General features: G+C 38.9%; 1 protein-coding gene across 1 annotated transcript; it reads right to left on the bottom strand.

The window, feature by feature from the left end:
* Positions 1-584: 584 nt before the first annotated feature.
* Positions 585-12557, bottom strand: atxn10 (ataxin 10). Its single transcript, XM_062443666.1, has 11 exons — positions 12426-12557; positions 11302-11493; positions 10801-10886; positions 10616-10712; positions 10293-10457; positions 10066-10146; positions 9593-9749; positions 9288-9396; positions 8840-9024; positions 4702-4765; positions 585-2552 (listed from the first exon to the last, which is right to left on the bottom strand). Exons 1-11 carry the CDS (start codon positions 12554-12556, stop codon positions 2368-2370), a joined length of 1452 nt encoding a protein of 483 aa, XP_062299650.1. The 5' UTR covers position 12557; the 3' UTR covers positions 585-2367.
* Positions 12558-14036: the final 1479 nt, after the last annotated feature.

Here is a 14036-nt window from a genome sequence, read left to right as displayed (position 1 = left end):
TGTCATTGTATTCAGATTTGAGAGCTATAAATTATTTGGAATTTATGTCTTTGATCAAAGTTCCTAAATTGTAAATAGTCCACGTGTTTTCTTTTTTCTTTTTTTTGTTTAATCCCAGATTGTCCATCTCGATATGATCCTTCACAATTCAAAGTAGCCCATAAATTCTGAGTGATTCATTAAGTGCATCAAATGTTGGAAAGTCCAGGAAATTTTGTGGAAACCGCTGTAAAGTATTTGAGGAAATATATGGAAGCAGAAAATACAATGAAAGTGTCAGCAACTGACGGATTGTGCAGCTTTATATCGAAGAGATTTCAGTGTTTCTACTTGTTTTGTTGCAGCTTTCAGTGACGAGAAACAACTCACTGCTTTCTAAAAGCAGTTATAACTTCAAATACTGCTCATTGAGGTTTCTTTGTTTGTTTTATGACAAAATCAGAGTCTGCATCACTTACAAACACGGACAGTTGTATTTCTTTTTTACCAATAAAATTTGAGCATCCTTTTTAAGTCTCTTGAGTTTTATGTCACATCTGGCCTTTATTTGTTGTTAGTAAAATCATAACAAAAATCTGTTTGTCACACACACAATATCTTTATTAAGTCATATATAAACATATTATTTTATCCAAACAGAAAGCATATATTTTACACCCTGACAAAGTGTTGTTGTTTTTTTGCTGAAGGCGAATATCAAACCAGAAGGCACAGATACGATATAGTAGAGGCGTGCCGTATAAAACGCTGATATGGGAAACACCAGAATTCTGGCCTTGACTGATGTGGTACTAATGTGTTAGGAGGTGAACAGACGGCCACGGCCATGCCACCTCATTCAGCCCGGCTGACTCGCATAGCCTCTTTCCTGTGGGGCTGAAAAGCATTGCAGCCAGCCAGTCGAGCGCAAGTAACAGCTGTTTTGTTAGCTGTCTGAAATCCTTGGAGACCGGAACCGCATAAGCTCCCTTCACTATGCCGGCGGATTGAGGGGAGAGTCCGGCGGATTGTTTCAATACATTTTGTCATTAAAAATCAGAGGCAGAGCAAACAGGGTGGAGCAGGGTGTGGACAGGCCCGTAAAGCGCTGCATTGTTGAGGTGTCAGGACTGTTCAGCTTATCCAGCAACGGGAGGAGCAGGGAGGGATGTCATTCTGCAACCTAATGCTTCTGGTCTGATTCACTCTCTCATTCTTTCATTCATTCATTCACTCTCTCAATCACTCTTTGGACTTTCAATATGTAGCCATCCCTCATGTAACACAAGATACCCATAAACACACAGCTTCAACTAAATAGAAAGGTCAGTATTTAGACGTTTGCACAAAGCGGAGAGAAGCGGTCTAAGGTGGAAAATATGAACTCGATGTCAGTTTAAAGATGGTTAATGATCTACATTACATGCCATAAGCCGTCTCATGCCTTATTCATCTCCAAAACTGCATAATAGGGTTGAAATAGAAGATGAAGAGAGAGATGAAAATGAACTACACTACATTATGTTGAGTATAAAACTCATTACTGTTATAACCTTAACACTAGCAGCATTGCAAAAGCAGCAAAAGCACGTAGCTCATGCTGTAAAGAGCTTTGCTGGTTAATGTCATGCATAGTGTGAGTTAGTTTTAGTATTGTATGTTGACCTTAGATGACCTTATATTTTTATTTAAAATAAGCAGTTATTCACTGAAGTTTTAAGCATGCGTATGAGGAGAAGGTCTTCAGACCTCTGGTAAAGACAAACAACATTTAATTAGGTGAGATGCAGGGCAGGGGGGTTATTACATCATGTTTTGTTGGTCATGCTCTGTTTCCCGGTTACTGGAGAAGTCACTATGGGCCTGGGATTTAACCACAACCCCTGCTGGTAACATCAGTGTCTCTGAGAAGTGAAAAGTCTGGACACTGAGGTGCTCTTTGTCTTTGGATTAAACTCCAGAGCATTAGCTTTGCCAAAATGTACCAGCATGTTCTCGCTTCTCACAAACTCTTCATTTCCCAGACTGGGGTCAAGACAAAACAAGAGTTCTGGATGTCTTGACCTCTGCTTTTATACCAGGGGGACCCTGTGGACCTTTTGTGTATCAAGAATGCCTTAAGCCCCAGCATTACTGAGACAGAAAAGTAAATTATCCTATACTTCTCTAATAGAAATGTCTAATTCAGCTTATTCTAATCAGCAGAGTGACTGTCAATTTTTTGGACAGCCACAAAGCTTAAGTATTGGGTAGCCCTGAGGAGGCTTGCAGCACATGTTAACACAAACTTATACACATGTAATTTATTCCTTTCTAAACAATGACTTCACATGAAAACCTGCTTGTGAGTTGAGGACCTCCTTTCTCCTTGCTGCTCCTGTAAGATTTTCATGAATCCTTCCTCACAGTTTTGAGCAGCAAGCTCCCGCCTCGCTCTTCCACCTGGAAGCCCAACTCCCTGAGCGCAGAGTAGTCAGTGGGGCCGCGGCGCTCCAGGCTGGCGACCAGCTCCTGATTCTGCGTGTTTTTTTCTAGGAGGTTCCTGATAGCAAAGATGGACCACTGGCTGATGACTGGAGGCTGTAGTCAAGGACGGCAACATAAAATTTTTCACAGTGGTTCTTTCTGGTATTTTTTGATTATGTTTTTAGGCACTCGTTTTTGGCTCAAATGAAGTAAATGATGGAAAAAGTATGTAGCTACTAAAAAAGAACATAAAACAAGCAAACTTTAGGTTTTGATAGGTGTAAAATGAGTGGTCATGTCTGAATATCACACAAGTATGTCTTGGCACTATAACGATAATTATTTAACAATCAATATTTAATACTGGACATGAGCATGAGTAGCACTTAAAATGCAAGATTACACCACCACCACCACTCCCTCCAATAAGCTAACAAATGTATAGAGATAAGGTACATAGACTGGGAGAGAGGTCAACACAGGCCAATTGTTTTGAATGTCAAGCTCATAAGTCCCTACTATTTACTTTAGGTTTCCTGAGTACACACAGGCCACACAAACGAAAATGGGTTTCGCAGACAGGTTAGGCTTTATGATACAAAACAATCTTGACTCACTCGTCTCTAGTTTCCCGATTAAATCCAGAAACATTTTTTTCTTTACCGATCTCTCTCGAAACGGAAACAAATGCTGACATCTCCATTAAAAAGAAGAACGAGTAGACAGTGTGTGTGTGCCTGTGTACACTCGCTCCACTACAAGGGTTGCGGATTTACAAGTGTCCACACAAGCTGAAGGAGTCTGGGAGCAGACTATACACTTTAAGTACACAGTTACCACTTTAATACATTGGATACACCAGCAGAATCCAATTCAACTGCCATTCTGTAATATAATGTTCATTGACAAAGTGTCAAATACATACTAATTCAACTGTGAGGTACTGAGTAGCCAAAGCTAAGTATTATATTGGATTGCATAACATTGAGAGGTTTTTTATAATAATGTACAATAATAATATAAAAATAAATAATAATCTTCTGTCCACCTTTATATGTAAATGTTGGGCTGACATCTATCAAAATGCAATCCAACATAAAATCACCTCTGTGCTCTAATAAATTCCTTCGAACATGGTGTCAACCAGAAATGAACATCAAAACAAGTAGATTTTATCGTGGGGTAACCTGATTTGATTACATCACAGGCTTACATAATAAAGTGGTATTATAACTCTGCACTACTTGTAAGTGTAAGAACGTATCATTAACAAACAGTCCAAATGACTTATATTATTATGTCATATTATGTCCCTTTTCATTTTTGTGGTCTATTTGCAAACATTTGCTTGTTTTATGGTCAAAAGGTTCCTAGTTACAGCTGTTGCCATGGATGCAGCCCCTCTGTCTCACTCAGCCTTAAACGGGCTGTTTTGTGTCTGCTCAGTGCCCCTTCTGATTGGCTCGTCTGAGTGATGCACGCCCAGGCCAACCACAAGTAGCGGATTGTAGCCTGCTGCAGCTACTCCACCCCCGGTGAAACACAGAGAACAGAAAAGAGGAGAGAAACTAGCGCGCCCATAAATGACAGCAAAACACAGTAGAGACACTTAGCTGCAATAAAACGGGTGCACATAAATTAGATAAATAACATAAATAAACATTTTGTTTCTTTCAGGAGGGGTGGGCAGTAGTAGAAACACTGTATGTGACATACATAGAGCATACAGATATAACATCACAACCTTACAGAAGTCCAAATGGCTCTTTTAAAGAAACAGTTTCTGAATATGGAATGTGTGCATTTCTTCATGGACTGAGAATTTTGACACTTTAACAGTATTTAATAGCATTAATGCTTTATAATCAAAAACAGCATGGAAATCTCCCTTTCTACAATATGCCACCTTTAATAAAAAATGCACCCAATCAGTTGACACTATTGACCCATTGTAGGCAAAGATGTATTGGTGAATGGTGAATAAGTATGTGAAACCTACACTGAAATGTTTGAAATGGCTAGCCTGCACATTCTGCAGCAATCAAAGCTTGATGCCGTACTTATTATTGGTTGCAAACCGACCAGCTCTCCTGTGCAAACATGCCAAACTCTATTTGAAAACTGCCAGGATAAGATAAACATTGACTGGAAAGATATCTGGGCATAAATTTGAAAAGCAATTTAGATCAACTTGACAAATAAGTACAAAGATGTGTCTGTATTTCTAAACCATTAACTCCTATTAGCAAAGGATACATGGGTTGTTGCTGTCTATGTTGCAGTTGTCCAAGACGAGCGGGATGCCTTCCAGTTCTCTCACCTGAGGAAACAAGTTCAGGAAGATGTAAAAGAATCGACTGATACAGATGGATTTCATTTCGTTTTTCATTACTGTTTGCTATCGTTGATCATTTTCCAGTAATGTATTAGAATAGACAAACTGATGCCAGAAACAATACTTTTCCCACACATACGTCTCAACTCAACAAAAGCTCGTTTTACACTGTTTAATCAGAGGTTTATGCCTTTGGTTTTCTGATTATATTACACTATGTATAAAGCCATTTTGTGTTGATTGTCTTGATAAAACATCCGTGGGACAAAAGAAAAACTGAAATTGCGTTTACTGTAAGTTTTGACAACTATTTTCAAGATTTACAAGTAACACCCACACCTAATTGCACCTATAGGTTTTACTTTTCAGTACAAAGCCCTGATGTCAATCTCTGCTACGCTCTGCTAAAAACACAAACACACAAAAATAGACTTCTCATTTTTGGCAAGAAATCTCTCATCAAAACCATTAAATGAATTCTTACATCGAAAGGTTACAGCTAATTGTAACATATGGTTATGCAGTGCAGTCTAGTCAGTGATCACCTTTCCAGAGAAAAGTGAAAACAGTTTATTTAAAAGGAAACAAATATGCTATACTGGAGATGCGAAATAGTTTTGAGTACTTCTTAGGTGGTCAGAATTCAAGACCCAAGGGACGATGAAAAAAAGCTGTGCAGAAGCAGAAGGTCAACACAAAATAAACAATATGCGGTCGACCCGACTGTCCCTCTCTATTCCAGAGCCTCACGTCCGTACAAAAGCAGCAGTGTGGTTGTCGGTTAGTCTGCGACGGTCACAACAGGGTGATCTGCTCTGTATCATGTGTCTGATTCTATAGGCTTAATTATTGTCTTGCTTGCTGTTGCCTTCCTCTCGACATTTGCGGTTACCCTCCAAATATATTGTTGGGAGCACCAGAACAAGACAAAGTGCTGAGTTTCAGAAAATGGAAATGTCATTTAAACTGTCAAAATGAAACAAAGTCGCTGACTAGTACAAGCACCCAGGTCTGTGTTTTCCACTTCCAAACTGATTGTCTTAAGTTGCTTACATTATGTCCAAACCCATAAAGAGATGAATAACAAGCGACTGGATCCCGACTTCAGCCCTTTGCATGCACATCTTAAATTACAATATCTCCCAAAGGTGAACAGAATGACATTTGGTTTACTGGAAGTGATCTTAGTGAAAACAGATATGGGGTGATTTCTGACCACTGACAGGCCACAGATCACCATCCGTAAATATTACAGAGGGGCCAACAGAGGGTGGCCATCCCACAAGCATTCCACAAATCTGTTTCTATTAAGTAGGACTGAGTCTGCATTACGCCACAGATATAGGCCAATTTCTTCTCATCTGCTCTATTATCTATCTGTGCTTTATGTTAAAGTGGTGCACTGACAGATGGCGATGGAAGGAAATTGATAAAATCACTGGAGCGAGGGGGAGGGAGGGAATGTTTCATATTACAGCACAAAACCGAGTTGTTGTGTTGAAAGAACATTTAAAGCTTCCAGGCACAGGAACACACAGGCTCCTGCTCCATTAAACTCTTTTGCACTCAACAGTTGTCCTCAGTCCTCTGGAGATCAAGTGGTTTGATATGACAGGGTCTGACTCTATCGATCTGTAAAATGCAACTGGTGGCTGCTGTTATAGTCAAAGAAAACCAGACCTTGACCTGACAGTGTGCTAGACTGATCGAGGTGCTCATTAAATCTTCATAACCATTCAATCCCATCAGAGGAGGATCCCAGCAGATTAGGAAAACATAAAAATGAAAATTAACAAGGATTTGATGCATTTTGCTTTTCTATTCCATACTTTTTCCAAACTATAGCATAGCATAGCTGAAACTAATGATTATTTTCAAGTAAACACTGGACTGTAGTTTCCAACCCATCCACCGCCCAAATCGTTCCAAAACCTACCCATCCATGTATCCCCACCCCTGTTCGGCAAGTTATACAAGACATCAAATTAATCCATAACAGAATTCGTAAAGTGGATTAAAGATAAATAAATAAAATAAAATAAAATAAAATAAAAAATAAAAAATGAAGGGAAAAAATAATAATAAAGCAGATACAAAAGGAGAGCGACAACCTAAATTGTAAGCTGACCCCTTTCAGCAAGTAATCGAGCATCCGATTCCTCCACAAAAACTAGAAAAGGCTCCCATGTCGAATGGAATTTGGATATAGATCCTCTCATGGTGTATCTAATCTTTTCTAATTTTAACGACTGCATAACCTCTTTAATCCAACGTGCATAAGTAGGAGGGGAAGCCTCCTTCCGTTTGAACAATATCAATCTCCTAGCTAATACATTTGCCTGAGTGGCAAGTAGATGTGCACCAGCCGGAACAACCCCAAAAATAGCACTCAGGGGAGAAGGTTCGAGTGGGTACTGCAGGACAGTGGCCAAGGCATCAAAAATGGATTTCCAGAACAGGGTGAGTTTCGGACAGGACCAGAACATATGAAAGAGGCTGGCAGTTTCTTGTTTGCACCTGTCACATGTTGTGTCCAGCTCTGGATAGATTTTAGCCAATTTCTCTTTGGAGTAATGAAGGCGATGAACCACTTTAAGTGTATCCCTTTTATCACTAACTCCCAAATTTCCTGTTTTTTTGCGATAGGGGTTCCAATAGGAGGATCTTTAAATATGAAAGCCTGTCTAAATTGTTTCCAAATCTTAACAGATTCACATATAACCGGGTTGGTAGTAAATTTGGATATGGGGTGAGCCAAAGGAAGTGCTGAGCAAAGGAGGGAGTGTAGGGATGTATGAGATAGAGATGACGTCTCCAGGGCTAGCCAACATGAAGTTTCAGATCTTATGAACTTGGCCTGCCAGAAGGACAATGCTCTTACATTACAGGACCAATAATATTGTTGGAAATTTGGTAAGGCCATTCCACCAGTTGCACGCGGTTTCTGAAGTACAGCTTTGCGTATCCGAGGTGTTTTCCCATTCCAAATAAACAATGAAATAAGTTGATCTAATGAAGAAAAGGATTGTTTAATGTAAAGTGGTATAGACTGGAAAAGGTATAAAAATGTAGGCAAAATGTTCATTTTAACTGTGTTGATACGACCTGCCAAAGACAGAGGGAGCCCAGACCAGCGTTCCAGATCTAATTTGGTACGACCCAGCAGAGGAAGAAAGTTACATTTAAAAAGATTACTGTATCTCAGCATTATGACAACACCCAGATAAGTAAACCTTCTAAGTGAAACCTTGAACGGAAGGGAGCTAAGTGGAGATTCGTCTGCTGCGGTGTTAATCGGGATTAGTTCACTTTTGGCAAGATTGAGTGAACTAATCCCAAAAAAAATCCAAATTATCTGCTTTTGGCTTCTTAAATGTGAATATTTTTCTGGTTTCATTAGTATTTCATGACAGTACACTGAACATTGTTGGGTTGTGGACTGTTGGTTGGGACAAAACAAGACATTTGACAGTGGGAGACACTGATCAAGTTTTTCACCATTTTCTGACACTTAATAGACTAAACAACAAATCCATTAATGAAAAAAATGATCAACAGATTACTTAATAATGAAAATAATGGTTAATTGCAGTAAAAAATATTATTCTATCGATTGGCTAATCAATTTACTGCCTTGGTCACAAGGTTTCTGTTCCATACAATATTTTCTTGGCTTTGATAAATACCAACAGCAGCGGATTATAGTACTACAGAACTGGAAAATGTGCTCCTTTACAACCACAGTACAACATATGAAACATCAGAGGATTAACAGTTTCAGAAAAGCTGATTTCATGGATGTTTGAAGACCAAAGAACAATCAAATCAAGTGAAAGCAGATTTTTGTATTTTATAACAAGAAAGCGCCTTGAATATATTTTGACTGATCTGAGTCACATGATTAATATCCAAATATCTCTACATTTGATGCAATCTTCTGCATGATTATGTAGATTTTCAGTGCATTTTAAAAAGGGTAACTGAACTACACAAGTCATCAACCTGTTTATTGATCTGCTCTTTCATCCATTCCTCATTCCAATTTAAAATAATGCAAACCTTGTTCTGGTTGTTGGGATTCCTGTAGCAGAGGTTTCCTATGAGCCTGATGAGGTGGGCTTTGAAGCCGACGACAGGGGAATGTGAGGAAGCGTCTTCATCTCCACTGAAGGACGAGAAGTTCTGAGCAGCACTGAAAATATTCTTACTGGCCTTCCCAATGGTATGCACCTGCTGCAGGAGCGCTGCAGGGAAGATGTTGAAGGAGGAAAGGAGGAAAGAGACATTTTATTTACCACAAGGTCAAGATCAACCCATTACAGAACATTTCTCGCATAGTGATGGAAGTAAGGTGATTAAGGTCTAGTTACATTTACTTTAGAAATGCTGTTTAAATACAAAATTAAATGTTTTGCTTCTTTTGCCATTTCCTGTTAACAGGCAGAATTGTGCACATGTTTTTTGTACTTGTCTTCTGTTGGTGATATGATAAGTCGATTCCACTTACCAACAGTATTCACTAGAAGGTCTGGATGGTCCTGTAGGAACATGAACTGCCCCTTATCTGAGGTCATCTCACACAGCACGTCCAGCAGACTAATCACTGTCAGAGCCTCCTGCAGGGCATGCCACATTCAGAAAAGATGTGTGAAATAAAGTTATGGGAGAAAAAACGTCATGATATGCTTGTCTATGCCCACTCTCTATTCAATTATAAAATTAAAATCTTTAAAAGTTTTACACAAGTTAAATCATAGTCCTTGTGTCTAACAGTTCATGTGAGAGGTTTGAGGACAGGTTAAATGCCTCTACCTCATCACTGGCAGCAGAGCCGGAGCCGAGTGCCAGCACAGCTCCACAACCTTTCTGGAAGGCAGAGGCCATGAAACGAGCCACGCTGGAAGGAACGCCACAATCCTCCGAGTCTTCCTCTCTTAGCTGGGCACAGAGCAGGTCAAGAAGAGTAACCCTGAAAAACACACACGTGTAAAACACATCTGCGGTACTGTCTAGATGTCAACATTCTGCATCTCTACTTGACCGTATTCCCTGATAGATTTATTAGTTTTTCTGGACAGTGGTTATTCTGCAATGTCAGAATCTGAACGAGAACAATTAAAATATATGTTTTGCATTCAGAAAAGTCTCTCATAAGAAGTACATGTTTAATATATGTTTGTCAGCAGGTCAGTTGCTGTGTAATGGCAAGCACTGGTATATTGACACTTAATTAAAAGATTTAAATACTTGTGGATTTGTCCGACCATACAATAAAAATGAAGTACCTTTCATTATGAGACATCCCAGAGTACATTTTTTCCACCAGAGCTGAAGACTTGAGGAAATGCTGAGTTGCAATAATAACCCTGTCAATTAATGAACATCAAATGTAAACTTTACTTACAAGAACGACAAAGCAGTATTGAAATGATATACACACAGCTGTAAACTCTTTACAAATACAAACTAATAACTACATAACACACATGCCAACACAGACACACACTCTTACGTCCAGTCTAACTCTGGTTGCGTCCTGCAGAGCTCCATCACCTTCAGAGCCAGCTCGATGTTCTGCGAATCAGTCAGTTCTTCCACCTTGGCTTCATCCAGACACGTGTGTAGCACCATAGAGGCGTAGTCCAACGCCCTCTCATCATCGACACTGAGGAGCTGCCTGTTCACACATAATTGAGTTGACTCAATGTGAGGACAAATGTTTGTGATAATTCTTTTACATCTAAAAGCACAGTACTGAGCATTAGTAGTGTGCATTATTGTATTGTTGTTTAACGAGTTACAAATATGACTGCTACTGTCACACACGCAACTTACAGGAGAAGATCTGGGAAGCACACCCGCCAAATGTCATCTTTACAGATTTGGTTTCCCACTGCCAAATTACCCAGGAACTGAATCCCACAACGAAGAGCTGGATCATAGAGGATCATTTAAGAGAAACAGGTTAGTATTAAACGTTCAAATGAAAAAAGAGATTAATTATCTAGTTTCTGACTTACGTTCTAATATGCTATCCGTGCCCTCCAAATTTTTGGTCTGAAGGAAGCTCAGGAGTTTAACAGAAACATCAATAAAACCAAGTTCCCTAGAGAAAAAAAAACAGAATTATATTATATTAATTATACTGGTTTGTTTGCATGATTTCTTTGCATATTTCTAGTTTATTGTGTCCACTGCACAATAACATGAACACCTTCAATATGATACGACACTACTATAGTCTTATCGAATACATCCAGTCATTCTGCAGCGTACAATGATGTTCAGTATGTGTTGTGAGTGTGTCAAACATGTGGGGGCGCTCATTGTGTCAGTCTTTGGAAACACCTGGGCTATGGAAATGACAATAGAGAAAACATTTCAAAAAGCTTTTGTATTAAATAACTGATCAATTCATGGCATAAACCTATATTCTTAATGTAATGTCTAATATTTTCCCCTCATCTGTCACAAACACTGCACTGGTGAGTGTCATCTATCATGTTCATGACTGTCATTACCTGAGCAGGCACTGGTTGCGTGTGCTTTGCACACAGGAATTCCTCTGAGCCCTGAAGCACTCAGCAATCAGCTGCAGCTGCAAGGCAACAGACTGCAGGTCCTGATCATCTACACTAGCAGCTTGCAGCTCATCACACAGCCAGGACAAGACTTGCAAAAGACTGGAGAAAGCCTGCTCTTCAACGACATCTCTGAAAACAGAATGGTAATTGATTAATAGCAAATAGCAGCATTTTGATATCGCTTTTGTGTACAGTGTTTAATGCTCAGCCATCAAAGACACTTCAGCATGCAGACAGGACTGGGGGATCGATATACCAAACCCTGCCATTAGTGAGTCTCACTCTACCTCCTGGCCAGCAGGAGCCATAAGGATGAACGGAAGGGAGCCAGCACTGTTACTTAAGTGAGCCCAAATTATGGAGCAACTTGGGGGAAAATGTTAACTTACATTTCAGTCCACATTTTCACAGCAGACCATTTTAACTTGATAAACACAAATGTAACCAATACTACTATTAATTGCTGCACTGCATTGCAATAAATGCTGGTAGAAGCAACTGTTCATCTTATTAGCTCTTCTACCTGTGCTTTTGCTATAAGTCAAAATGTCTACTGTAAAAGGTAATAGGGAACTAAGAGGAAAAAGAGAGCAAAATGTACATAAAAGTCAAGAACATTATGAAAAAGCCTATCTTGCTCTCATATTCAGTCAGTAAAGCAGGAGTCTTGTCTTTCGAGGTTAAAAACTATGGCACCAAGGGAAAAGTTGAAGTTGCATTTTTCATTTGCACAGCTGAAACTAATGAGCATTAAGAGAAAAGAGTGGTTCATTATTCTCAAGTGTTAATTGATAACGCAGCTTCAAACAGTTATCTGTAATGCTTCTCCCTCTAAGCTGACAACACTAACAACGTATTGTCACGGCAAAATACACATATTTAAGTAACACTACAATTAGACAGTTGAATAAAAGTCTAAACGCGCTGTTTATAAACACAGAAAGACATTAAACTGTCCTGAATAATGCTGCACTTTAAAATTTGACAGTCAGGCTAGCTTAGCCAGTAAGCTAACACCCTGGGTTTCCGAGCCGGAACCCGTGAAATGGTGTCGTCCGCACCTGTATTCCTTTTCCCGTAACGCAGCCGTGCATGCCTTTAAAACCTGCAGGTTTTCAGGGCGCTGTTTTTCATTCAAAATGCCAGCAATTGACGCTGAAATGTCCACGTTATTGTTGGTTGTAGCTGCCATGTTTGCCTGCTCATTGCTTGTGGGCGGAACTTCCGGGTAGATTCCTGAAAGGCTATTGGTTCAGAGTAAATTGAGGGCGGAGTCTGAGCATGTGCTGCTGTTTTCAAGGAGCTCAATGCAGCCAGTGGAAGATTCAGTTCTGCATGACGTGTAGTATCAATAATACTAATAATATAATAATAGTGATGATGATGATGATGATAATAATAATAATAATAATAACAATAATAATAATAATAATAATAGAGACGCACATTAGATTGTGTATGAACATTTTATGCAAAATCTTATAGATGGCATATAATTTTTATACTGTGAACATTTGCACATTTCTAGTCAATATATTCTTTATTGTAAAATACATATTCATATCACCTGTCTTTTGTGGTCATTGTATTTTTCTTACTTTGTGTACATACCTGTTTTGTTTTATTCAATGCAATTAATCAGATTCTGATTTTGATGTATTTTTGTTTCAAGGTGTTGTTGCTGTTTATTTGGTTACTTGAGAGAAACCAGGCTGATAAATAATAGTATGTAATATTGAAGAAGATTGTTTGCTGTCTCCAGGCCTTTGTTAATTAAACAATATAATCAATAACCAATTAAACTTTATTGCACATATTGTAAATACTTGTTTGTATATACAGTATGTAGTATTTGTATGTAAGTATAATATCTTCTATCTTGTAACCATAATATAGTTTTCATGTTTTATTTCTTCTTCTAGTGCTATTACATACTCTGTTCTATTTTGTGGATCATTTTATAGTTTTATTCTATTCTAAACTCAAATTTTAATATTTGTTAATAATGCATTTCACTGGCAAACCTGTATTGTATAATGGCAATAAAGATGAACATTGAACCTATAATCTACTTACTCTTTTACAATTTTTCTTTTTAATAAGTGAAGTTTTAGATCAACTTATTTCATCGTTTATTTGGAATGGGAAAACACCTCGGTTACGCAAAGCCGCAGAAACCGCCTGCAGCTGGTGGAATGGCCTTACCAAATTTCCAACAATATTATTGGTCCTGTAATGTAAGAGCATTGTCCTTCTGGCAGGCCAAGTTCATAAGCTCCTAAACTTCATGTTGGCTAGCCCTGGAGACGTCATCTCTATCTCATAAGTCCCTACACTCCCTCCTTTGCTCAGCACTTCCTTTGGCTCACCCCATATCCAAATTTACTACCAACCCAGTTATATGTGAATCTGTTAAGATTTGGAAACAATTTAGACAGGCTTTCATATTTAAAGATCCTCCTATTGGAACCCCTATCGCAAAAAGCCAGCCCCCCCCCCCCTCTATTTCTGACAGGGCCTTTGAGATTTGGGGTCTCAGGGGTATATGCACTTTGGAGGACCTATTTATAGATGACATTTTCGCGTCTTTCAATCAGTTGTCTTAGAAATTTAATGTACCTCAAACTCACTTTTTTAGATATTTACAGGTCCGGGATTTCGTCCGCTCTAAA

This window comes from Scomber scombrus, chromosome 22 (genome assembly GCF_963691925.1).
Source record: "Scomber scombrus chromosome 22, fScoSco1.1, whole genome shotgun sequence".
NCBI lineage: Eukaryota > Metazoa > Chordata > Actinopteri > Scombriformes > Scombridae > Scomber > Scomber scombrus.
This window is presented reverse-complemented; position numbering and strand designations above follow the sequence as displayed.